Genomic DNA, 27,304 nt, shown 5'->3' with positions numbered 1-27,304 from the left:
ACATATAAAGCTTTCATAATTTTGAGTTCTGCTAAGCTCTCCAACCCTTTCTACTGTCTGCCCTTTTCTCTGGCATTCTGAACTGCTGGTGATGTCTTCCTCTTTGATTCCTGTATTTTAGACAGGTATTTACCCTGTTGTGTGCATCTCTCCCTTGTCTTACTATGGGCTTGTATACTCCCCCCATTTTCTGCCCTTTAGCCCCTTTGAATCTGTCTGACCTCAGTGTTGCTGTCTCAGTTCAGGCATTATCTCTACAAAATCCATTCCTGACACCTTTTATCTACATGCTTCTTTAAACCTGGGTACCTAGCACTTACTGGGTACTCAGTAAATAATTACTGAGTAAAATAAAGAGTGTTTACACAGAGATGATTTATGAGATTATCCCACACAGGGACTCCTAGGAGCTCAATCGGTTGAGTGTCCAACTCTTGATTTTGGCTTAGGTCATGATTTCAGAGTTGTGAGATCAAGCCCCATGTGGGGCTCAGTGCTGGGCATGGAACCTGGTCAAAATTCTTGCTCCTCCTTCTCCTCCTTCCCCCTTAAAAAAAGAGAAATAGAGAGATTGTCTCATACAGTTTAGTAACAAAAGGAATATATATACATAAAGAAGTATCTTACAGTTCATGTGGTGAAGATGCACTAGAAAAATCTGTATAGTACTAATGTAGCCCCAAAGAAAGTGATCTATCTATCTAAGGAAGGGTAGCCTTAATCAAGGATGACTTTACATAGCAGTCTGTGTCCTATAAGATGTGAAGAAATTTGTCAAGTAGTAGAGGAAAACATTTTAGGAATCTTTCCATTCATCAGGGAAATACACCCCTAGGAAGGTTGTACACTGATACAGGCATAAAAAATACTGGTAATTTTGGAAACCATGAATAATGTTGTAGTTGAAGCTTAGGGTGTTGTTTAAGAGATACTACAACAAGATAAAGAATAGTCTTTTGTGATTTTATATCTTTCTGCTGCATTTTTTAAAAATTTACTTATTTGACAGAGAGAGAGAGATTACAAGTAGACAGAGAGGAGGGCAGGGAGAGGAAGGGAAGCAGGCTCCCTGCTGAGCAGAGAGCCTGTTTCGGGGCTTGATCCCAGAATGGGATCATGACCTGAGCCAAAGGCAGAGGCTTAACCACTGAGCCACCCAGGTGCCCCTCATTCTGCTGCATTTTAAAAATTTGTTTCTGATTGTTTTGTTTCTTGATATTACATGAGCGAATTTGTGAATGATTCTTTGAGATGTTTGTATGCCTTTAACCTAGTGATATTTAGTATTTCCCAAATGGTTTGCTGAAATTTTTTTTAATTAATTTTTTATTTTTTATAAACATATATTTTTATCCCCAGGGGTACAGGTCTGTGAATCACCAGGTTTATACACTTCACAGCACTCACCAAAGCACATACCCTCCCCAATGTCCATAATCCCACCCCTTTCTCCCAAACCCCCTCCCCCCAGCAACCCTCAGTTTGTTTGGTTTGCTGAAATTTTTGATAATTAAAAGTATTTCTTAAATATTCAGCTAAAGATTAAGTTTAATTTAAACTCTTAATTGATAAGATGTTGTTTTCTATCTTTATGAAAGTTAAAGTTTTTATCTAACCATTCTAATTTGTCCATTTTAATAAAATATATAGATTTTTCAGCAGAACTAGACTTAGAAATGACAACAGAAAAAGAGGAAGAATGTTTTAATGAAAGTGAAAATAAACACCTGCAGGTATATACAAATTTAAATTTAAATTTCCAATTTTATATTGTTTTCCCTGCTTTAAGAATGTAACATAGTTCAATTGAAATGATCTTCTGAACAGAATGTATTGAAGTTGATAGATTATAACCCAATATTTAGTTTTTGTAAAATTTTATAAGTTAAAATTTTAAAATATTGTTAGAATTTATCGTAGCTTATAGTTAAACTTTATCCTTGGAATTGGACCAAAAAAATTCCTGAATATTGTTTGCTTCTTCCATTTTTGTAAGTTTTTACATGCTAAAAAGGTAACATCAAATACTGAACCCTATGTTTAAGCAGTTGAAATTATGAGCAGTATAACAATGATGACTACTGACTTAGACTCATGTAGAAGGAGTGGTTCTTGGTCGTTCTTAATGTGCAGTTCTCAGTGGTTCAAAATGTGCAGTTCTGTATTGCCTGTCACTAATGCCAAGATTAAAGATTTATTTTGCCTTGTGATCTCTGTGTAGTTGACTTCAGAGAGTAGGGTCATAAAATCAACACAATTGCCCATTGTAGAATCACACCTTCCAGGATGGGACGTTTCTAGTTGGGTAATAAACAGGCACATTTTCAGTTATTTCATTTCAGTATAGGGAATCTGTAAATATTATTAACATTTTTTCTTATCTACTCTCTGTGGACGTAACAATAGCTGGATACAGGCAGATAATTTATAGTGATGTATAATACTACTATCATAGTATATAATTTGAATTAAAATTTAGGAATTTGTTTTTCTTTTCTGATTGATGCTTATTGATTTTGGCTCCTAATAATAAGTTTGCCTATTCTCGAGTTATTAATCTTTAAAAAACATCCTCAAAGGCATTATTGGGGCTCACTGTTTAAGGTATGGTAAGATAAAATGTTTTTAAGTTTGTAACATTGAAAATCATGTAATTCATTTTTTGGTAGATGTAACAAGTAATGAATTGTTTAGTTTAAAAAACTGACAAAGTTAAGTTTATGGATTTGTGTTTTTCTTCTGTTTCAGGCTAGGGCAAGTTATTTTTCGCTTCTTAGTTACAATCCAGTGATTTCTTTTTTTATTATCGTATGGTAGTCACCATACAGTAGTACATCATTAGTTTTTGATGTAGTATTCTGTGATTTGTTGTTTGTGTATAACACCCAGGGCTCCATGCAACACATGCCCTACTTAATACCCATCATTGGGCTCACTCAACTCCCCCACCTCATTCCCCTTTAAAATCCTCAGTTTGATTCCCAGAGTCCATAGTCTCTCATAGTTCATCTCCCCCTCTGATTTTACCCCCCTTCATTTTCCCCTTCTTTCTAATTCCTCCATGATATTCCTTATGTTCCACAAATAAGTAAAACCATGTCATAATTGTCTCTGTTTGACTTATTTCACTCAGCATAATCTCCTTCAGTTCCATTATGTTGATGCAGATGTTGGTATTCACCATTTTTGATGGCTGAGGGATATTCCATTGTATATATGCATATTTCCATCACTATTATTTATAATATTACTTTGATTTAATGTATATTACTTAGGTATAAAATATATAAAAAATTTAGTTTTATGCTAATAGTAACTATGATATTTATAGCTAAAATCATTAATTTATTGGAATTCTTGGCTTCTCATATAAACCCTATGTATATTTTCTGAATGAAGGGATGGAGGGTAAATTGAGATAAATATGCATGTTGGCTATTTTTTTAAAGAATATTATTTTTAGAGAGAGAGAGCATGAGTAGGGGAATGTGTAGAGGGGGAGGGAAAAGGAAGGATAAGAATCTCAAGCAGACTCTGAGTGCAGAGCCTGACTCAGGGTTGGATCTTAAAACCTTGAGATCATGACTCGACCTGAAACCAAGAGTAGGACACTTAACCAACTGAGCTACCCAGGCATCCCAGTTTTGGATCTTTTATGTTAAAATAAGGGCTAAATCACCTTGAGACTATGATGGAATTAGTTAAGTGATTTGTAAAGAAAGTTTATTTCACATACTATATCTACCTGTATATCTATGACAAATTTTAACTGTTATTTAAATTAAAATTTGAGTTATTCATGTAGGAAAAAATCATTGTATTTAAAAAGGCCATTTCTTTTGAACATTTTTTTTAAGTTCTCTTAAGCTGTTGACGTTTTTTTTTTAACAGAGTCATCCAAAATCCTAATGAAAATATGTCTTTTGGTTGTGGAAGAACGGTATTATACTGAAAAACAACTTTGTCGAGAACAGGATGCCAGAATATTTTTCAGAGTCCATAGTCTGTCATGATTCACCTCCCCTTCCAATTTACCCCAACTCCCTTCTCCTCTCTAACACCCCTTGTCCTCCATGATATTTGTTATGCTCCACAAATAAGTGAAACCATATGATAGTTGACTCTCTCTGCTTGACATTTTTCACTCAGCATAATCTCTCTCAGTCTCGTCCATGTTACTACAAAAGTTGGGTATTCATCCTTTCTGATGGAGGCATAATACTCCATAGTGTATATGGACCACATCTTCCTTATCCATTCATCCATTGAAGGGCATCTTGTTCTTTCCACAGTTTGGTGACCTTGGCCATTGCTGCTATAAACATTGGGATATAGATGGCCCTTCTTTTCACTACATACCCAGGAGTGCAATTGCAGGGTCATAGGGAAGTTCTATTTTTAATTTCCTGAGGAATCTCCACACTGTTCTCCAAAGAGGCTGTACCAACTTGCATTCCCCCCCACCAACAGTGGAAGAGGGTTCCCCTTTCTCCAATCCTCTCCAACACATGTTGTTTCCTGTTTTGTTAATTTTGGCCATTCTAACTGGTGCAAGGTGATATCTCAATGTGGTTTTAATTTGAATCTCCCTGAGGGCTAATGATGATGAACATTTTTTCATGTGTCTGATAGCCATTTGTATGTCTTCATTGGAGAAGTGTCTGTTCATATCTTCTGCCCATTTTTTGATATGTTTGCCTGTTTTGTGTGTGTTGAGTTTCAGGAGTTTTTTATAGATCCTGGATATCAACCTTTTTTTTTCTTTTTCTTTTTTAAAGATTTTATTTTCCATTGGACAGACAGTAGTAGTAGAAACAAGTACGCAGAGAGGCATGCAGAGAGAGAGGAAGGGAATCAGGCTCCCCACTGAGCAGAGAGCCCGACATGGGGCTCCATCCCAGGATCCTGGGATCATGACTTGAGCCGAAGGCAGAGGCTTTAACCCACTGAGCCACCCAGGCGCCCCTGGATATCAACCTTTTGTCTGTATTGTCATTTGCAAATATCTTCTCCCATTCCGTGGGTTGCCGCTTTGTTTTTTTGACTGTTTCCTTTGCTGTGCAGAAGATTTTGATTTTGATAAAGTCCCAAAAGTTTATTTTTGTTTTTGTTTCCTTTGCCTTTGGAGACATATCTTGAAAGAAGTTGCTGTGGCCGATATCGAAGAGATTACTGCCTCTGTTCGCCTCTAGGATTTTGATGAATTCCTGTCTCACGTTTAGGGCTTTTATCCATTTTGAGTTTATCTTTGTGTACGGTGTAAGAGAATGGTCGAGTTTCCTTCTTCTACTTATAGCTGTCCAGTTTTCCCAGCACCATTTATTGAAGAGACTGTCTTTTTTCCACTGGATATTTTTTTCCTGTTTTGTCGAAGATTAATTGACCATAGAGTTGGGGATCCATATCTGGGCTCTCTACTCTTTTCCACTGGTCTATGTGTCTGTTTTTATGCCAGTACCATGCTGTCTTGGCGATCACAGCTTTGTAATAAAGCTTGAAATCAGGTAACGTGATGCCCCCAGCTTTATTTTTCTTATTGTTATAGTTAATTTTTATATTTTGTTTTATATTTCCTTAGTGATTCAGGATCTTTTCTGATTCCATACAAATTTTTGGATTATTTGCTCCAGCTCTTTGAAGAATACTGGTAGAATTTTGATCAGAATGACATTAAAAGTATAGATTGCTCTAGGCAGTATAGACATTTTAACAATGTTTATTCTTCTGATCCAAGAGCATGGAATGGTCTTCCATCTTTTTGTGTCTTCTTCAGTTTCTTTCATGAGTGTTCTGTAGTTCCTCAAGTACAGATCCTTTACCTCTTTGGTTAGGTTTATTCCCAGGTTTCTTATGGTTCTTGGTGCTATAGTAAATGGAATCGATTCTCTAATTTCCCTTTCTTTATTTTCATTATTAGTGTATAAGAAAGCCACTGATTTCTGTACATTGACTTTGTATCCTGCCACGTTGCTGAATTGCTGTATGAGTTCTAGTAGTTTGGGGTGGAGTCTTTCGTGTTTTCCATATAAAGAATTATGTCATCTGCCAAGAGAGTGTTTGACTTCTTCATTGCCAATTTGGATACCTTTTATTTCTCTTTGTTGTCTGATTGCTGTTGCTAGGACTTCTAATACTATGTTGAACAAGAGTGGTGAAAGTGGACATCCTTGTCTTGTTCCTGATCTCAACGGGAAGGCTGCCAGCTTTTTCCCATTGAGGATGATATTTGCTGTGGGTCTTTCATAGATAAATTTGATGAAGTTCAGGAATGTTTCCTCTATCCCTATACTTTGAAGCACTTTAATCAGGAACGGATGCTGGATTTTGTCAGATGCTTTTTCTGCATCAATTGAGAGGACCATGTGGTTCTTCTCTCTTCTCATATTAATTTGTTGTATCACATTGATTGATTTGCAAGATGGAATTCTAAAGAATCACCTTTGCAAACAAAAGGAGATAGAAGTGGGTAACAAAAGGAGTTCTGGGATATTTTCTGTAGTTATTTTGAAGTACACTTGTGTATGTTTTTGTACACATATATATTTTATTTTCTGAAATTATTGTTTTATTTATGTGTATGTACATATATCTGTGTGTATGTGTGTATATATATCTATACTTCATGTGTGTGTATATATATATGTATACATATGTATGTATATATATATATCTGTGTGTGTGTTTGTATATATATATTTTCTCCATGTATATATGTATATATATTTTAAAAGCCAACACTGCAAGCATAGAGGATTTTTAAAGCATAAATATTTTGAAATTGAGATTCAATTAAGTGAATTAACTTGACAGTTAGCTCCAGATTTCCCAAGTGAATTGAATAAAAAGTACAGTATCTCAGTACTTTTTATACATATATATAAGTATATATTTATAAGTAAAAATATATATGTTTATACATATATACTTTTATATATTTATACATTTATGCAAACTACACATAGTAGCTTTATATACATTTTAGGTTGGCATAATTTTATTCTTATTTATATAAATTTGAATTTTTAGTCTGAAATCATGTATCCTTATGACCTTTTAATCCTTTGCAGGCCCTTCCTTTTCATTAAATCATAATTTGGGCCAATTGTGATGAGCTTTAGCAAAACTATATTTGATTTAATCTTCCCACTGCTATTTATAATTTTGTAAGCAATTTTACAAATAATTTGCTCATTTTAAATCTCAGTTGCTATCATTTGGGCCTAAGTTTATCGAACACAAAGAGAGTTGTATCTCTGTAATTTATTAATTGGGCATTGGATCTCCATTTTCATATTAATGAGGGGTGGCAGGATTCTTGTGTAGCAGGAATGGAGGTCAGGGAGAGAGGTGAAAGCCAGGTCATCTAGGGTCTTGAAGGCCCTTAGAATGACCTCACTTACGTTCTGAGTTAGTTATCTATTAAAAGGATTTGAGCAGAGGATTGAACATGTGGGGAATTCTGACATTAATTGAAGCCTATAATAAAAAAGAAGGAAAACATTTCATACTGTAGAATTTACCAATGTTAGTCCCACCTATATACCCATTTCTTTTTGAGACTTCAGTCGATTGGGAAGCTTTGGGAAAATTCACCCACAAGGAAAGGATAGTGGGGCTGAATTAATTAACTAAGTAACATAATACTGACTAGGCAGAGAACATCTTTTTGTGTCTTTAGCCAAATTCATTAAACAGCCATAATGTGTACATGTTAGGAAAAGGAGATGAATTGATGTTTGTAGTGAAATTTTCCAAATACATAGGTTCAAGTTATATATTGTTAACATAATTTAATAGCAAGATGATTTTATAAATCCAGTAACAGAAATGTCTCATTAGGTTGCTGTGAGACAACTTCAAGAAGAACTGGCCAATACCCTAAAGAAACTATCTATGTCAGAGGCTTCACTGGAGGTGACATCACGTTGTCGTATGAATTTAGAAGATGAGGTAAAAGACTTAAAGGAAAAACTGACTCAGAGTAGGAGTCAGGTATGTATGAAATGTCACATGTCAAGTTGATCTGTAGGTGGTTAAATAATATGAAGTGTTTTAGGATACTTATTTCCATGGATCACTTCCTTCCCTTTTTCATTATAATTAATTTAGTATAATTTTAGTATCTTCACAATGTACTTATTTCTTAAACTTTGACTTTCATTCTGTTATTTGTTTTATATATTTTTTTCTTATAGTAGTTACCCTTAGGAAAGGTGAAACTTATACATCATTCTTCACAGAAATTGGGACTTTTTTCCTACTAAATAGTTTTTTTAAAAGACTTACTTATTTATTTGTGGTAGGGGTGGTTGGAGAGGCAGAGGGAGATGGAGAGAATTTCAAGCAGACCCCTGCCCAGCAGAGAGCCCCATGCTGGCTTGATTCCATGACCCATAAGATCATGACCTGAGCTAAAATCCTGAGTTGGATGCTTAACCAGCTGAGCCACCCAGGTGTGCTAAATAATGTTTTTTAATGATCCCTCTGTTACCATCATGAGCTAAGCCATGTAAAAGCAGAAGATAATGTTTAATAGAATGTTTAAGAAAATTGTCTTATTTCTCATCTTCACTCTTTTGAATGGATACAGAATCTGTACTGAGTTCAGGATAACTTGTACAGAAAAGTGATTTCACAAACCAGTTGAACTTTGGCATTTCCTTCATTTTCTTTTCCTCTTCAGTATATAATAAATGCACAGAAGTATTTAGTTCATGTATACTATATACACCCAAAAGAGAGAATTAAGAAAATTATCTAGGCCTTGCCATTGGATTTTTTTAAAGCAAAATCTGTATTGAGATGGAATGCACATTCCATACAATTCACCCATTTAATATTTGTAGTTCAGTGTTTGGGCATATTGATAGAGTTGTGCAACCATTACTGCCATCGAGTAGAACATTTTAATTACCCTGAAAAGAAACTCTTAATCCTTGCCCCCAGGCTCAGGCAACCACAAGTCTACTTTCTGCCTCTATAGAGTTGCCCATTCTGAATATTTCATATATGGGGAATCACACAATGCGTGGTCCTTTGTGACTAGCTTCCCTCGCTTAATGTTTTTGGGGTTCATCTGTGTCATAGCATATATCAGTGCTTCATTCCTTATTATCAAACAGTACTCCATTGTGGGATAAAACCATTGTTCATTTATCATTTGATGCACCTTTGGGTTGTTTCCACTTTTTAGCCATTAATAATGCTGCTGTGAACGTTCAATTAGTTATTGTCTGGGCATATCTTTTTATTTCCCTGGCATCACATTTTATCCTCTCAGTTAATTGTGTTGATTTCACCATCTCTTAGTCTTTTTTTTTTTTTAATTGACTTTCACAGAAACCACACTCTAGGAACAAAGGAACCAGCTGGTACCATTTCCCTCCAGTGCCCCTCAGCACAAGCACAGAGCCATCTGCGGGATGAAGTACAGCTCTGACACTGGCTGCCTAATCTGCTTACACAAAGCACCATCCCCTCGCACTCCAGTGGAACTGCCCTGCTCAATCATTCTTGCCTCAGTTCCACCACAGCAGGCCTTTACCCCAGAAAATCAGCACAGGCCCCTGCCCACACCTCATCTAACCAGATTCAGGAAGGCATGAGTTCCAGTGGAGGTGGTGACAGGTCTCATTTCACAAGCACACCAGGGCACACCTAGTTAAAAGTTGCTACATTCAGGCCAGGTACCAAACACTGCCCACAGCAGTGAGGGAGTGCCTTTGCAGATGTCTGGCCTGAAGGATAGAGCAGCCAGAACTCAACGGCAGAGTGCATGCTGCACACACTAGACATACCCCCCTAAGCACGAGACCCTGGGTGCTACATCACGTCTTTTCTCATAAGTCCATTACTTTTGGGAGAAGATGACATAACTGGCTTTTCTAACACAGAGAAGCTGGCAGAGACTTAGATAAAATGAGAAAACAGAGGATTTTATCTCAAATGAGAGAATAGGATAAAGCCACGGGTCCAGAGATTGAAGTGAGACAGATGTAAATATCATGGCTGATGGAGGATTTAAGCAGTGACCATAGGGACACTCACTGGACTTTAGAAAAGAACGACAACATCAGTGAGACCCTTACAACAGAGATAAAAGAGTTAAAAAAGAATCAGAGTTGAAGAGTGGAATAAATGAGTTAAGAAACACACCTAATGCAATGAACAGTAGGCTGGAAAAGACAGAGGAACAAATTAACAACTAAGAAGTCAAAGTAATGGAATGCAATGAAGCCAAAGAAGGGGGAGAAAGAAGAATTATGCAAAATGAGACCACACCTAGGGAACTCAGTGACTCCATCAAATGTAATAACATTCAAGTTATAGGAGTCCCAGTAGAAGAAGACAGAAAAAAGGTGTAAGAAAACTTGTTTCTAGAAATATAGCTGAAAATGTCCCTAATCTAGGGAAAGCAACAGACATCAAGATCCAGGAGACACAGAAAACTATCCAAATCAACAATAGTAGGCTAACACCAAGACCTATTGTAATTGAATTTGCAAAATACACTGATAAAGGAAACATCTTAAAAGCAGGAGAGCAAGTCAGTAACTTTCAGGGGAAACCCCTTAAGGCTAGCAGGAACTTTTTCAGCAGAAACTTGGCAAGCCAGAAGGGAGTGGTATTATCTATTCAACGTGATGAATGAGAAAAATCTGTAGCCAAGAATAGTCTATCCAGCAAGCCTATTACTCAGAATAGGAGAGATAGAGTTTCCCAGATAAAAACTAAAGGAGTTTGGACTACTAAACTAGCACCATAAGAAATATTAAAGGGTACTCTTTGAGTGGAAAGAAGAGACCAAATGTGACAGTATAAAGGCAGGAAACACAAAAGTAGCAAAAATGAACAATTTATATAAAAAATAAGTTAAGGAACTCAGGAAAAAAGGATATAAAATATAATACTTTACCTAAAGCATGGGGAGAAGAGAAAAGAATGGGCTCAAACTTAAAGACCAGCAGCTTAATATAGACTTCTATATGCAGAAGAGGTTATACACAAATTATATATCAAAACCCACTAATAGTGGTGCCTGTGTGGCTTAGTTGGTTAAACATCTGACTTGATTTCAGCTCAGGTCATAATCTCAGGGTTGTGAGATTGAGCCCTGCACTGTACTTTATTCCGGCCATGGAGTCTGCTTAAGCTTCTCTTTCCCTCTCCCCACTCCACTCATGCCCTCTCTAAAAAGAAAACAAAGCCACCGATAAACACTCAAAGAGGAGAAAGAAATGAAATATATCACTAAAGAAAACCAGTAAAATATCAAAGACACAAAAAATGATCAGAGAACATCTCTAGAAACAACCACAAAGCAAGTAGTAAAATGACATATACATGACTATCAATAATTACTTTGGATATAAATGGGGTAAGTGTTCCAATCAAAATACATAGGATGTCAGAGTGGATTAGAAAGAAGAAGAAAAAGAAGAAGACCCATGTATAAGCCACTTGCAAGAGTTTCATTTTTGTCATAAGGACACCTGCAGATTGGAAGTCAGTTGATGGAAAAAACATGTATCCTGCAAATGGATATAAAAAGAAAGCCAGTATAGTAATACTTACATTGGACAAAACAGAGTTTAAAAGAACGACTGCAGTAAGAGACAAGAGCACTATATCATAATGAAGAGGACAATCTGACAGGAAGAAGAACTAACTATTGTAAGTATTTATGCACCCAACATGGGATCACCCAAGTATATAAAACAATTAATGACTAACATAAAAGAAATAATTGATAATAATACAGTAATACTAGGGTCCTTTAATTTTATTATATATGTTTTCAATGAAATTTATTTCTTTTATTCCCAATTGCAAAAGTATCCATGAAGTCAATGTACAATTCAGATATTTTAGGAAGGAATAGAAATAATCAATAGTTGGGTACTTTAACTCACCTCTTACATCAAAAGACAGGTCAGAAAGTCAACAAAGAAACAGTGGCTTTATATGATGCACTGGACTAGATGGACTAAGGAGATATATTCAAAATATTCCATTCTTAAACAACAGAATACACATTCTGGAAAATTCTGTAGAATAGATCACATATTAGGCAACAAAACAAGTCTTTTTTTGAATTTAATTTTTTTTCAGTGTTCCCAAATTCAATGTTTATGCACCACACCCAGTGCTCCATGCAATATGTGCCCTCCATAATACCCACAAAACCTGTCTTAATAAATACAAGAATATTGAAGTCACACCATGCACCTTTTCTGATCACAATACTATTAAATTAGAAGTCAGCCACAGGAAACAGTCTGAAAGACCACAAATACATGTTGGTTAAGTAACATTCTACTAAACAGTGAATGGACCAATGAGGAAATAAGAGAATAAAATTTTTAAAATACATGGAAGCAAATGAAAATGAAAACACAATTGCCCAAACTTTTGAGATACAGTAAATATGGTTCTAAGAGGGAAGTATATAGCAATGCAGGCCTAACTCAAGAAATAAGAAAAATCTACAACAACCTAACCATCACCTAAACAATATAGAAAAAGAACAACAAATGAAGCCTAAAGGCAGCAGAAGGAAGGAGATAATATTAGAGCAGTAGTAGTAGTAGTAGGTAGCTCAGTTGGTTAAGCAGCAGACTCTTGATTTCAGCTCAGGTCATGACCTCAGAGTCCTGGGAATGAGCCCTGCTTCTGTCTCTTTGCTCAGCGGGGAGTCAACTGGAGGATTCTCTACTCCCTCTCCATTTGACCCTCTCCCCACCTTCTCTCTCTCTCAAATAAATTTTTAAAAAAATTAGAGCAGAAGTAAACACTATAGAAAATTTTAAAAGACAAAAATAGGAGAGACCAATGAAACCAGGAGCTGGTTCTTTGAAAAAATTAATAAAACCAATAAGGCTTTAGCCAGAGTTATCAGAAAGAAGAGAAAAAGGACCCCAATAAAATCACAGAAGAGAGAGTAGAAATAACAATCAACACCACAGAAATGCAGACAATTATAAAAGAATATTATGAATGACTGTATGCCAACAATTTGGACGATGTAGAATAATGGATAAATTCCTAGAAACATATAAATTACCAGAACTGAAACAAGAATAGAAAATTTGAAGAGACTGAACCAGCAAAGAAATGGAATCATTAATCTAAAAACTATGAACAAACACAAGTCCAGGACCAGGGGCAAATTCTACAGAGCATTTTAAAGGAAGAGTTAGTCCGATTCTCAAACTATTCCAAAAAACAGAAAAGGAAGGAAAAACTCCAAATTCACTCTATGAGGCCATTATTACCCTGATACCAAAACTAGACAAAGACACCACAAAAAGAACTCTAAGCCAGTATCTTTGGTGAACATGGTTGCAAATATCCTCAACAAAATACTCCAAACTGAATCCAACAATACATTAAAAAAATCATCACCATGATCAAATGGTATTTATTCCTAGGATATGGGGGTGTTTTAATATCTGCAAATCAATCATTGTGATACACCAAATTAATAAAAGGAGAAGAATCATCTGATAATTTCAAAAGATATAGTTAAAGCATTTGAGGGGCACCTGGGTGGCTCAGTGGGTTAAATCCTCTGCCTTTGGCTCAGGTCATGATTCTGGCCTCCTGGGATCTAGCCCCGCATCAAGCTCCCTGATAATTGGGGGAGCTTCCCCCCCCCCCTCTCTCTGCCTGACTCTCTGTCTACTTGTGATCTCTGTCTGTCAAATAAATAAATAAAATCTTTTAAAAAAAGCATTTGACAAAGTGCAACATCTATTCATGATAAAAGAGTAAAAAATCCATTCATGATAAAAAGCTTCAAAAAGTAGGTTTAGAAGGAATATAGTTCAACATAATAAAGGTCATATATAAAAAATGCACAGGTAATGACACCCTAAATGGGAAAAAACAGAACAGAATTTTCTGTGAATACGACTGGATTTCATGCCATTAGAAAATCCATTCTCCCAGGTCTTTTGAGATAAGCTTTCACCTCAGGTTTCCTGTGCAGCTCTCATTTAACAATGCCTTTCAAATTCTCACACTCTTAAGATCCTTAAAGAAATTTGAGGCACACCTTAAGTCCTTCTCAAGGACTTATAAAGGGTTTATAGTTTTGGCTTCATCCATAGGCCATGTTGTCCTGGATTTGCTTTTAACCCAGAAGCCATTTCTTTATTTTAGCATTATTTGACAATACAGCATGTGGAGAAGCTGTAAATGAGGAACAGATAGGTGAACCCAGTAAGTCCTGGTTTCTTCATATTGAATCGTCTTTCTTTAGCTTATCTCTCCTACCAGATTTACTTTAATGTGGTTTGTGGCACGAGTTCCTTTTCCCTCTAGTGTCATTTTCTTCACTTGTCTAGAAACCTTTGCTGTAAGCCTCTCAAGGGCCATCAGGTTTCCACTCACAGTCTCTTGGAACCCTTTTGGTTTTCATTCTTACTCTTCTCTACTTCTCACTCTTACTCGTCTTTCAGGTTCCACCCACTTCCTGGTTCAAAGAAGGTTTAGTTTCAGTTTTTTGGTTTTCTTTTTTAATGGCAGCACCCCATTTTAATATCAGTATCTGTGCCAGTTATTTATTGCTGTATAATAAACAATCTCAAAACCTAGTGGCTCAAAACAGCATTCATCTTGTTCACAAATCTTCGGACAAGGTTGAGTCAGGCCAACTCATTTCTTCTTCATTTGGCATCACCTGGGATGACTGGAAACTGGGAACTAGAATCATCTAAAACCTTGTTCATGCACATGATTGGCTGTTGAGGCTGGCTTTTGGCTAGGATGTTAGCTAGGGCAGTCTCAGCTGGAATATTTGCATGAAGACTTAACTAGGTACCCTGGGCTTTCCCACAACAGCTGGATTCTAAGGGTGAGGTTTCCTAGAAGAAGAAAGTCATATGGAAGCTATATCACATTTTCTAACCTTGCCTTAAAAATCACACCGCAGCTCTGCCATATTCTGTTCACTAGGAACCAGTTACTAAGACCAACACATATGAAGTGGAGGGATTGTCATGGGAGAAGTGTCAGTTTATAAAACCACCACATCCACTTGTCTTTCCAGTCATATCTAAAGGAAAGGAGATCTTCCCAACTCAGCATCACTGAGCTCCAGCAAGTTTTTTGGTTGTTTTCATTGCTTAGTATATTCTCTTATTTTGTGGGAAGTAACAAAGGATTGTAACACTGTCGAGTTAAAGAATTTTTTTTATCCAAAAATATATGGATAATCTCACTAAATTTTTCCCCACTATTTTTTTTTTTACTGAGAGATGTGATTTTTTAACCTTGTGAATCATTTCTCTTCAGAATGCAATTGAAATTAGCATAAAACAGTTGTAATTCAGAAAAAGTCTGATGGCAATAGAATCAGTATTTATAGATTCATTAATTAGAGTCTTATTTTCAATGTCTTATTTTGGTAAGCATTTATTGGCTCAGACCTACATAAGTCAATATGAGATTCCTAAAACGTCTTTAAAAATTATGGAGTACATGGGCACCTGGGTGGCTCAGTTAAGTGCCTTTGGCTTGGGTTGTAATCCTGGGATGCTGGGATTGAGCCCCATGCTGGGCTTCTTGATCAGTGGGGGGTCTGCTTCTCCCTCTCCCTGCTCTTGTGCTCTTGCTGTCTTGCTCTCTCTCCCTCTCAAATAAATAAAATCTTTAAAAAAATTATGGAGTGTTAAGACGAGGGAAGGGTTAAGAGACTTTCTACTAAGATGTGACTTACAGTTATTTTATGGAGGAAAAATCTGAAACAATCAGAAAAATAAAAGTATAAATATTAAATACAAATGTGTTGCAAAGAGGATGACAGCAGAGATCGATTTTAGTAACTCCTAGTGGTTTGAATTTTGTTCTTCATTTCTTAGTTATTTGAGGTTCTGCATTACAAGACTTTACTACAATATAGATAACATTTTATTGAAAATGAACTTATTTTAAAATCTGAGCACCTGCCCGGGGAGCAGTCAGTAACGTATGTGACTCTTGATCTTGGGGGTTTGAGTCAAGCCCCATCTTTGGTGCAGAGATTTAAAATCTTTGAAAAAAATGTGGGGTCTTAGTTTTGCATTGGACTCTTTTCACTCTGCTTCCAACTATATATTATTTTATTCATGCAGGTTGATGATCTAACAGCAAAACTGGAAACTATGACTTCAAGAAACCAGGTTCTTATTCAGGAGTTATCATCTATGAAAAAAATACCAACAAAATGTGAAATTCTAGAGAAGAATAAAAAGAAGTTGGGGAACAACAGAAAGTAAACCTCAGAAGTTGTGTAGAAGTCAACGTGGTAGGATATAGTAAAATAGAACAATATAAAGGGGATTTTGAAGACAGGACAAGATTGAATGTAGAAAAAAAAATTAAAAGAAGTTGATCTATTTTTAGAGGTTAATTTATTTGTCTATAAAATGCTTTAATTCATTTTACTCCAAATTACATTTTGGTTATATGCAGTGTAGAGTTTTCCTCTACTTCCTTTATAACAACTTGGTAAATTTCTGAAAGCATTTGTTCCTTCCCTTTAAAAATTTCAGTTTTCATTATTATTCACACTAAATTGATCTTTCAGAATGATTCACAGTAGAAAGTCATTTTATTTTTTAAGACCAGTTAGTATAAAACAAGGCTATTGAGAGGAAAAGAAAAAACTGTGCTTTAAAAATTTTGACCATGGGGTCCATGGGTGGCTCAGTCAGTTGCTTGTTTGTGCTCCATTCTGGGCATTCCTATATAAAAGAAATGGTACCATACTTGGATTATTCCTTTTTTATATATATTTAATATCTTATTTATTTATTTGGAAAGAACGAGTGGGGGATGGACAGGTAGAGAGAAAATTCCAGGCATACTTCATGCTGAGTAGGACACAGGGCTTTCTCCCAGAACCCTGAGATCACTATCTGGGCAGAAACCAAGAGTCAGGCACTCAGATGACTGAGTCAGCCAGGCACCCCAGGTACCTCAATTATTCTGAAGTTGTATTGTTCACTTTTTAAAAAACTAAATGATATTATTATTCTTTGAATTATCAGATTGCATGCGTTCTAATGTAAGAATGAACATTATTCACATTTAATTCAGTTTCACATTAATGATAAATATTTTACATTTCAGCTTTTTTTTTCCACTTTAAAAATTTCTCTCTGAATCATTGACACAAAACTAAAAGAAAGAAATATACTGTAATTACCCAGGTTGTAACAATTTTAAAACTATGCTTTTAATTTGCTTTAGACGCAAGCAGCATTTCAAGAAAGTGTAGCACAGTTAAGAGAAAATAATAATGCTTCAGGAAGAAGTCAAATGGAACTCAGAATTAAAGAGCTGGAATTTGAATTATCCAAAATGAAAAATTCTCAAGACGTTACTAAAGCAGAATTGGACAGATACAAGCACCTCTACCTAGAAGTAACACATCGAATGTCATTGACAAATGAACTGAACAAGTTAAAACAATCATAGAAAGTAGAGTTAGCTTATTAATTTGCATCTAAACCATAATTTTTTGGAGCCACGTTCATGAGATCAGTAGTAAGTGAAAGCCAACTAGATAATATAATTTTGAAAAATGATGTTTGTAAATGAACTTATTGTCAAAATGCTAGTTTAAGTTAGTTTGCATTTCTCTTTTTTGTTGTTGTTTTAAATGATTTTATTTTTTCCTTTGAATACTTTCAGTTAATCTGATCTCCTAGTCTTTAAACTAATTGTTTGAAGATTTATAATTTAGACAGCATATTATTATAAAATTGTCAAAATTACCCTAAATAGAAATGAGTTTATTAAAATTTATTTATTAAGGTTAGTTTATTTTTGGAAGAGTACATCTTTAACCCAAAAGGTCAAGATGGAAACGGTAGATTCCACGTTCAGTACCCTAGTATCTGTGTTATAACCTAATTGTTTCTGGAGCTGTTTCAGTTCTATCTGATCACAACTCTGCCATCTACTTGTCCTCTAGCAATTGTTCGTCTAAATTTTTCCTCAGTGCCAAATGCTCAATCTCTCTGAGGTAATGTGCGAAATATACAAGAGTGGTGAAAGCCAATGCTTGAAAAATGTCTTTGAGGGATTTTTTAAATTTTTATTTTCCTTTAAAGATTTTACATATTTATTTGACAGAGAGAGCGAGCAAGTGAGCACAAGCAGAGGGGAGCAGCAGGCAGAGGGTGAGGGTGAAGCAGGCTTCCCTCAAACAGGGAGCCCAGAATGGGGCTCAATCCCAGGACTGTGGGGTCCTGACCTGAGCTGAAGGCAGATGGTTAACCGACTGAGCCACCCAGACCCCAGGATGGTTTATTTTTGCAGCTCTAAACTGGTTTACTAAATATAAGTATGTATCATGGCGTCCCCAAGAATCTTTTAAGTACAACCATTCCAGAAGGCAGCAGGTATAACCTGTTAGGCCATGGACATCACTGATCACCATTTCTCTCCCTCTTTAATTTGAATTACTTGTTAGTTAGGAACCCTAGAGATATATGGACTTCTTTAGAACAGTTTTAAACCTATAATTATACATAATAGGTCTGCTCTGTCACATTTACCATGTTAAAACACTATTTAATGGCACATTTTGTTTACTATTATGGAGACTTAAAAAAATGCAAGTAATTTAGGACTGATTTGGGGAGAAACGAAATACTAAGTATTGTGTTTTGTAATCCTAACAGGACTAGTGAGAGGCTGGCAGAGACCAGTGCCAAACTTCTGGTGGAGAAACAGCAAAAGCAAACTTTGCTTGACACTATTAATATGAGGCCATCCCTAGATCTGCCTTATGGTAGAAATGTTAATAATAGTTCACTATTCAATAGAAACGTTGCTCTAAGAGAAAACGTGGTGATTCCTACCTCAAACTCATGGCGTTCAAGTAATGACCTCGAGACTTTCTTGATCAAGGTTGGTTATATTATCTTACCTTTTTTTCCTTGGGTTTCAGATTTCTGAGATAATTTTTGTTTTTAATTTGGTAAGATTCTGAGTTGCTTAGCTAACTAATACACACTAAGTAAAAGTCATAATTATTTTTGCTGATAAAGAAATGAGACATAAATTTTGATTTTTTTTCTTTGTTCCTGGAGCTCTTATTTTCAAGAGGTACCTATTATTACCTTTATTCAATAATTATAACTAAACTGACATTTATTATTTTTCAATATTTTATTTATTTTAGAGAGAGAGTGTACAAGAGGGGGAGAGAGTGTGAGATTCTCAAGCAGACTTCCTGCTGAGTGTGGAACCCTACATGGGGCCCAGTCTCACAACCCTTAGATCATAACCTGAGCCAAAAACAAGAGTCAGACACTTGACTAAGTTACCCAGGCACCCCAAAACGAACACATTTTAAATTTCTTGAAAACCTACATCTAAATTCGATTTTAGAAAGTAAATATTATTGCTCACGAATGAAATCTATACTTAGATGCTTTGACTAATTTCCTGTTTGGCAGTTGTTCATAACAATTTTAAAGTTCGCTGTTACCCATTTTTCCCACCCCTATGTATAAGTCAACAATAAGAATCCAAACACTTACTCACATATGGATATTTATTATTTCAAGAATCCATGATAAGTCCTTTTTATGAATTAAATAAACTTGTAATGCTAAAAAGATTAATTTTTCTTTTTAAGTTTGTAATTGTTGTCATTTTCTTACCTGAGAGTACATCCTTAATTTTTGTCTTATTTGGAGCATTTTTTAAAAACTTATAACACTTCTATTTCAATTTTTATAAAATGTCTTGCTGAGCAACTGTAGAACATTTTCTAAATGGCTAAATCAAGCAAATACTGCATTTTTTTTTTTTAAAGAGAGAGAGAGGGAGAGAGAGTGTGTGTGCAAGCTGGCGGTGGGGGGTGAGGTACAGAGGGTAAGCAGGCTCCATACTCAGTGCAGAGCCTGATGCAGGGCTCAGTCTCAACGATCCTGAGATCATGACCTGAACCAAAGTCAAGATCAGATCCTTAACTGACTGAGCCGTGCAAGTGCCCCACAATTGGAATTTTTTAAATGAAGTTCACATATATCTATCCTGCCATCACTTTAATGATTGATGACTAAGATGGGAATAATAGGGAGTCTTTAAGTAGCAGCTAGTTTCCATTGTATATCATTGTTATTAAAATATCCATTTCAATCAATGTACATAGGTTTATGGTTTTGAAGGTATATTCATGTTCTTACTAATGTAGAGAAAAGTAGCATAGACCCCTGGTAAATGAGGCCTCAATCTTGTTCTTTCATTTGGTTTCCTTATTGTCTTGCTCTCTTCCCTCCTAATTTGAGGACTTTCTTTAGTGTTATGCTTGGTTGCCTTTCTTTTTCTTTTTCTTTTTTGTATATTATAGATTTTTGTGATCACAGTGAAGTTCATATATAACATCCCATATATATAGAAGTCTTTTTAAAGTTGATGGCTACTTAAGTTCAAACACATTTTAAAAACACTACATTTTTCGACCCCCCCTTGTTTTATGTATTTGATGTCTTAGTTTACACCTTTTTATTTTGTGTATCCCTTTACTAATTACTGTAGACACAATTGTTGTTACTACTTTTGTCTTTTAACATTCATACTGGCTTTATAAAAGTGATTGATCTATTACTTTTATTGTATGTTTGCTTTTACCAATAAAACTCTTTCTTTCATAATTTTCTTATTTCTAGTTATGGCCTTGTCTGTCTGTCTTTCTTTCTTTGTTTCCTTCTTTCTTTCTTTTAATCTATTTTTGAGAGCAAGCAAGAGAGAACACAGATGGGAGGGGAGGGCCACAGAGAGAGGGAGAAGCAGACTCCTTGAGCACAGGGCGTGGTGTGGGGCTCGATCCTAGTAGGTCTCTTAACCTGTCCTCATTTTAAAAATTCTTTTATCTTTTTGTTTTTTGGCTTGGATGATTTCTGCTACCCTGTCTTGTAGATCACTGATCTGTTTATCTGCAGCTTTTAATGTGCTGCTGATCCCTCTGGAGTATTTTTCATTTCAGTTGTTTTATTTTTCAGCTCTGATTGGTTCTTCTTTATATTTTCTCTTTCTTGAAGTTCTCACTGAATCCATCCATTCTTCTCCCAAGTTTGCTGAGCATTTTTATGACCATTACTTTGAACTCTTATTCAGGTAGATTACTTATCTCTGTTTCATTTAGCTATTTTTCTGAAGTTTTGTATTGTTCTTTCATTTGGAACATATTCCTCTATCTCCTCATTTTGTCTGACTTTCTGTGTTTATTTCTGAAATTGTATTCAACATTTTTCCTCTTTAAAGTATGTCACTTTGAACAATGAATGTTAGGTATAAAGTCAAGGAAGAAGAAACCATTTCTAAGTATTGTCTGATCATTTTTCTTGTTGGAGCTGTGGTGGAGTAGGTGGCAGATGACATTGCTCTTCTTTTTCTGAGTTGAGAACACAGGAGTCAGGCAGATGGAGATAAGCTTAGCAACTGTAATACATACTAACAGATTGGAGGATGTGGCTTAGGTATGTAGCCACTGCCAACTTCCTAATACTTTACTCCTTTACTCCAAATTAGGCACTTCCACACACAGTTGTAAATGGAAGGAAGAGATGTTTGATGCCCATCCCACAAAGATGAAAGCAGACCTCAATTCATGTTACTAGGGCAGGCATAGCTTTTCAAATAAAAGATCTGGAAGCATGTAGGCACTGCTTAGTGCCTTCTCCCAAATTCACCCATTAGGCGAATCTCTCTTCCTGTCATGAAGAAGGTAGAGAAATGTTCTCACATGGAAATGAAGGTTTACCTATAATTTCCGAGTGGATTTAATTTATAATTAAAGTTAATCGTGTCTTTTGTACATGTGAACTAATGGGAAGGCTAGATGGCAAAGAGAAATCTGTTCAGTGTTTTAGACTTTGCAATAAATAGCTCACAACATAGGTAACCATTTGTTGATTGACTTTGATAAACCAAGTTTTATTTGAAGGAAATGAATAATTCTTTTAAGGAAGAATTTCCTCAGGTTCAGGTTCTTTGGTTCAACCAAAGATTTTCTCCTTCAAGTTCCCTGTCCTTTCAAGTTAAAAAAATTTTGCTTATAAATTGAGCATATTGACTGTTACTAATAGGAGTTAAGATAACTACTCGTCCTTTATTTTTGTTCATGACTGTAAAAATTTATAGTTTAGTTAGAAAGCTGTTTTCTGTCTAATGCCTTAACTTTATGGAGCCACAGAACAAAGTTTTATGTATTCATTTTCTCTGATTTCTGGTTAAAAATGCATGTATTTCCTGAATATGAGGAAGTAACTAAAACACATTCCTGGCCTGCAACTAGGTGGTTTTTTGACCTCAGGCAAACTACAATCTCTCTGAGGCCTTTTTGTCTCTTATGTGAAATTAGGGATGTTGACTAAGTTAGTGACTTTTATACCTCTGGGGAAAAATTGTTTTTTTCAAAGAATAGAACTTATCTTTTTTTTTTTTTTTGCATTAAACTGTATTATATAAAACACAGACAAGTAGAGCTGTTTAGCTAAATGCGAGATAAGACTACACCTGTAGACTTCCTTGTCCCTCAGTCCTGCTGTGTCCCAGGAGACCCTTAGATTTCTATGAGCCATAGTTTGAAAACTAACATTTATGAGAAAATCCTTCGTTAATAATTCTTTGAATTAAAATTTGCTGATACATTGCATGTTGTTTTTCTGTTTATAATTTTTTTATCCTCCTATTTTTTGGATAAATGGAAAAGTATAAATAAAATTGCAAATGGGTTCTCCTTATTAGTGGACTTGAAGCTATTTCCACCTTCTAAACACAGTTCTCACTTGGAAATAAAGGTCACAGAAGTAAATATTTAGGAAAAGACAATAACATCACATTGGTAATTCCTTAAGTCATGTCATATAAAAAAGTGTCTTATATTTTACCTATTATTTATTAATGCTTTATAAAATTGCTTCAATAAAAGTTTCTCCCATCAAGTGGTATTGATTTATTAATTTTACAAGGCTGTCTAGTAATGTTGTCATATTATTAATTTTATAAGGCCTGAATATAATGTTATTGTCATAAAGTGTTATGATTCCTCAAAAAATTAAAAATAGAAATGCAGTACCATTCAGCAATTCCACTACTGGGTATTTATCCAAAGAAAATAAAAACACTAATTTGAAAAGTTATGTGCACCCCTATGTCTTTTGAAACATTATTTACATTATTTACAATAACCAAAGTATGGAAGCAACCTCAGTGTCCATCAATAGATGAACAGATAAAGAAGATGTGTGATACAGGGACGCCTGGGTGGCTCAGTTGGTTAAGCAGCTGCCTTCGGCTCAGGTCATGATCCCAGCGTCCTGGGATCGAGTCCCGCATCGGGCTCCTTGCTCCGCGGGGAGCCTGCTTCTCCCTCTGACTCTGCCTTCCACTCTATCTGCCTGTGCTCACTCTCGCTCGCTCTCTCTCTGACAAATAAATTAAAAAAAAAAAAAATCTAAAAAAAAAAAAAAAGAAGATGTGTGATACATATACAATGAAATATTTATTCAGCTATAAAAAAGAATGGGATCTTGTCATTTGTGACAACATTGGTAGACCTAGTATTTTGCCAAGTGAAATAATGCAAAGAAAGGCATATACCATATGATTTCACTTCTGCATGGTATCTAAAAAACTAAACTACTAGTAGCCTACTAGTGACTGGAAGCCTTACTGATAACATAAATAGTTCATTAACACAGTTTTTTTTTTACATTACATGTATTATATACTATGTTCTCATAATAAAGCTATATTTAAAAAAGTTATTGAGAAAATACACTAAAATACTGTATCAAAAAAAGTCCATGTGTAAGTAGAGTAGACCTGCACCCTTCAAACCCATGTTGGTCAAGGGTCAGCTGTATATTACAAGTATTCTCATCTAGAATTTTCTTACTTAGAGCTTTCTTATAAAAGGTACCCTCTCATTGAATGCTCAAAATGGGGTCTAATGTAGGGTACCGAGGGGTGCCTGGGTGGCTTAGTTGGTTAAGTGACTGCCTTCAGCTTAGCTCATGATTCCTCAGTCCTGGGATAGAGCCCCATTGCAGGTTGTCTGCTAAGTGGGGAATCTGCTGTTTCCTCTTCCTCTGCCTCTTCTCCCACTTGTGCTCTCTATATCTCATTCTGTCTCAAATAAATAAATCAATAAAATTGCTGATATAAACATTGGGCTGCAGATGCCTCTTTGGATCAATATATTTATATCTTTGGGGTAAATACATAGTGGTGCAATTGCTGGGTCATTGGGTAGCTCTCTTTCCAGCTCTTTGAGGAACCACCATACTGTTTTCCAGAGTGCCTGCACAAGTTTACATTCCCACCAACAGTGTAAGAGGCTTCTGCTTTCTCTGCATGCCTGACAACATCTGTTGTTTCCTGACTTGTTCATTTTAGCCATTCTGACAGGTGTGAGGTGATATCTCATTGTGCTTTTGATTTATATTTATTTCCCTGGTGCCAAGTGATGCTGAGCATTTTTTCATATCTGTTGCCCATTTGTGTGTCTTCTTTGAGAAATGTCTGTTCATTTCTTCTACCCATTTCTTGACTGGATTGTTCTTTGGGTGTTGAGTTTGATAAGTCTTTATAGATTTTGGATACTCGCCCCTTATCTGATATGTCAATTTCAAATACCATTTTCCATTCTGTAGGTCATCTTTTAGTGTTGTCAGTTGTTTCCTTTGCTATGCAAAACCTTTTTATCTTGATGAAGTCTTTGTTTCCCTTGCTTTTGGAGACGTGCCTAGCAAGAAGTTGCTTTGGCCAAAGCCAGAGAGAATACAACCTGTGTTCTCTTCTAGGATTTTGATGGGTTCCTGTCTCACATTTACGTCTTACATCCATTTTGAATCTTATTTTTATGTGTCATGTAACAAGATGGTCCAGTTTCATTCTCCTGTTTGTGGCTGTCCAGTTTTCCCAACACCATTTGTTGGAATGACTGGCTTTTGTTCCATTGGACATTCTTTTCTGCTTTGTCACAGATTAGTTGACCATAGAGTTGAGGGTCCATTTCTGGGCTCTTTGATCTATGCGTGTGTATTTGTGGCAATACCATACTGTCTTGATGATGACAGCTTGGTCATAGAGCTTGAAGTCTGGAATTGTGATGCCACCAGCTTTGGTGAACCTTTTCAACATTCCTTTGGCCATTTGGGATCTTTTCTGGTTCCATACAAATTTTAGGAATATTTGTACCAGCTCTGAAAAAATGTTGATGGTATTTTGATAGGGATTGTGTTGAATGTATAAATTGCTCTGGGAAGCATAGACATTTTCACAGTATTTGTTCTTCCAGTCTATGAGCATGGAATGTTTTTGCTATTTCTTTGGGTCTTCCTCAGTTTCTCTCATGAGTGTTCTATAGTTTTCAAAGTACCAATCCCTTGCCTCTTTGTTTGGGTTTATTCCTAGGTATCTTAATGGTTTTTGGTGCAATTGTAAGGGGCTTTGACTCCTTAATTTCTCTTTCTTCTATCTCATTGTCGGTGTATAGAAATGCAACTGATTTCTGTGCATTGATTTTATATCCTGCCACTTTGCTGAATTCCTGTAGAACTTCTTTTTTTTTTTTTTTTTTTTTTTTTAACTTTTTATTTTTTATAAACATATATTTTTATCCCCAGGGGTACAGGTCTGTGAATCACCAGGTTTACACACTTCACAGCACTCACCAAAGCACATACCCTCCCCAATGTCCATAATCCCACCCCCTTCTCCCATACCCCCTCCCCCCAGCAACCCTCAGTTTGTTTTGTGAGATTAAGAGTCACTTATGGTTTGTCTCCCTCCCAATCCCATCTTGTTTCATTTATTCTTCTCCTACCCACTTAAGCCTCCATGTTGCATCACCACTTCCTCATATCAGGGAGATCATATGATAGTTGTCTTTCTCTGCTTGACTTATTTCGCTAAGCATGATACGCTCTAGTTCCATCCATGTTGTCGCAAATGGCAAGATTTCATTTCTTTTGATGGCTGCATAGTATTCCATTGTGTATATATACCACATCTTCTTGATCCATTCATCTGTGGATGGACATCTAGGTTCTTTCCATAGTTTGGCTATTGTGGACATTGCTGCTATAAACATTCGGGTGCATGTGCCCCTTTGGATCACTACATTTGTATCTTTAGGGTAAATACCCAATAGTGCAATTGCTGGGTCATAGGGCAGTTCTATTTTCAACATTCTGAGGAACCTCCATGCTGTTTTCCAGAGTGGCTGCACCAGCTTGCATTCCCACCAACAGTTTAGGAGGGTTCCCCTTTCTCCACATCCTCGCCAGCATCTGTCATTTCCTGACTTGTTGATTTTAGCCATTCTGACTGGTGTGAGGTGATATCGCATTGTGGTTTTGATTTGTATTTCCCTGATGCCGAGTGATATGGAGCACTTTTTCATGTGTCTGTTGGCCATCTGGATGTCTTCTTTGCAGAAATGTCTGTTCATGTCCTCTGCCCATTTCTTGATTGGATTATTTGTTCTTTGGGTGTTGAGTTTGCTAAGTTCTTTATAGATTCTGGACACTAGTCCTTTATCTGATATGTCGTTTGCAAATATCTTCTCCCATTCTGTCAGTTGTCTTTTGATTTTGTTAACTGTTTCCTTTGCTGTGCAAAAGCTTTTGATCTTGATGAAATCCCAATAGTTCATTTTTTCCCTTGCTTCCCTTGCCTTTTGCGTTGTTCCTAGGAAGATGTTGCTGCGGCAGAGGTCGAAGAGGTTGCTGCCTGTGTTCTCAAGGATTTTGATGGATTCCTTTCGCACATTGAGGTCCTTCATCCATTTTGAGTCTATTTTTGTGTGTGGTGTAAGGAAATGGTCCAATTTCATTTTTCTGCATGTGGCTGTCCAATTTTCCCAGCACCATTTATTGAAGAGGCTGTCTTTTTTCCATTGGACATTCTTTCCTGCTTTGTCGAAGATGAGTTGACCATAGATTTGAGGGTCTATTTCTGGGCTCTCTATTCTGTTCCATTGATCTATGTGTCTGTTTTTGTGCCAGTACCATGCTGTCTTGATGAGGACAGCTTTGTAATAGAGCTTGAAGTCCGGAATTGTGATGCCACCAACGTTGGCTTTTTTTTTTCAATATCCCTTTGGCTATTCGAGGTCTTTTCTGGTTCCATATAAATTTTAACATTATTTGTTCCATTTCTTTGAAAAAGATGGATGGTACTTTGATAGGAATTGCATTAAATGTGTAGATTGCTTTAGGTAGCATAGACATTTTCACAATATTTATTCTTCCAATCCAGGAGCATGGAACATTTTTCCATTTCTTTGTGT

General features: G+C 36.0%; 1 protein-coding gene across 2 annotated transcripts in view; it reads left to right on the top strand.

Moving 5' to 3' along the window:
- The first annotated feature begins 522 nt into the window (after positions 1–522).
- LOC309857866 (ankyrin repeat domain-containing protein 26-like) overlaps positions 523–27,304 on the top strand; it is a 38,491-nt gene continuing 11,709 nt past the window's right edge. The window contains exons 1-5 of one of the 2 annotated variants that reach the window (XM_082750602.1): positions 523–1,733; positions 7,840–7,992; positions 16,116–16,288; positions 17,236–17,447; positions 18,675–18,903. In XM_082750602.1, the coding sequence (XP_082606728.1) occupies positions 1,677–1,733; positions 7,840–7,992; positions 16,116–16,259 (354 nt within the window). In that variant the 5' untranslated portion in view covers positions 523–1,676 and the 3' untranslated portion in view covers positions 16,260–16,288; positions 17,236–17,447; positions 18,675–18,903. The remainder of the gene's footprint in view (positions 1,734–7,839; positions 7,993–16,115; positions 16,289–17,235; positions 17,448–18,674; positions 18,904–27,304) is intronic. The other variant, XM_082750601.1, reaches the window with a different exon arrangement.

This window comes from Mustela nivalis (assembly GCF_964662115.1).
Source record: "Mustela nivalis genome assembly, contig: HAP1_SCAFFOLD_1468, whole genome shotgun sequence".
In the NCBI taxonomy this organism is placed as follows: Eukaryota; Metazoa; Chordata; class Mammalia; order Carnivora; family Mustelidae; genus Mustela; species Mustela nivalis.
Note: the sequence above shows the minus strand (reverse complement) of the source record. Positions and strands in the feature narration are given on the sequence as shown.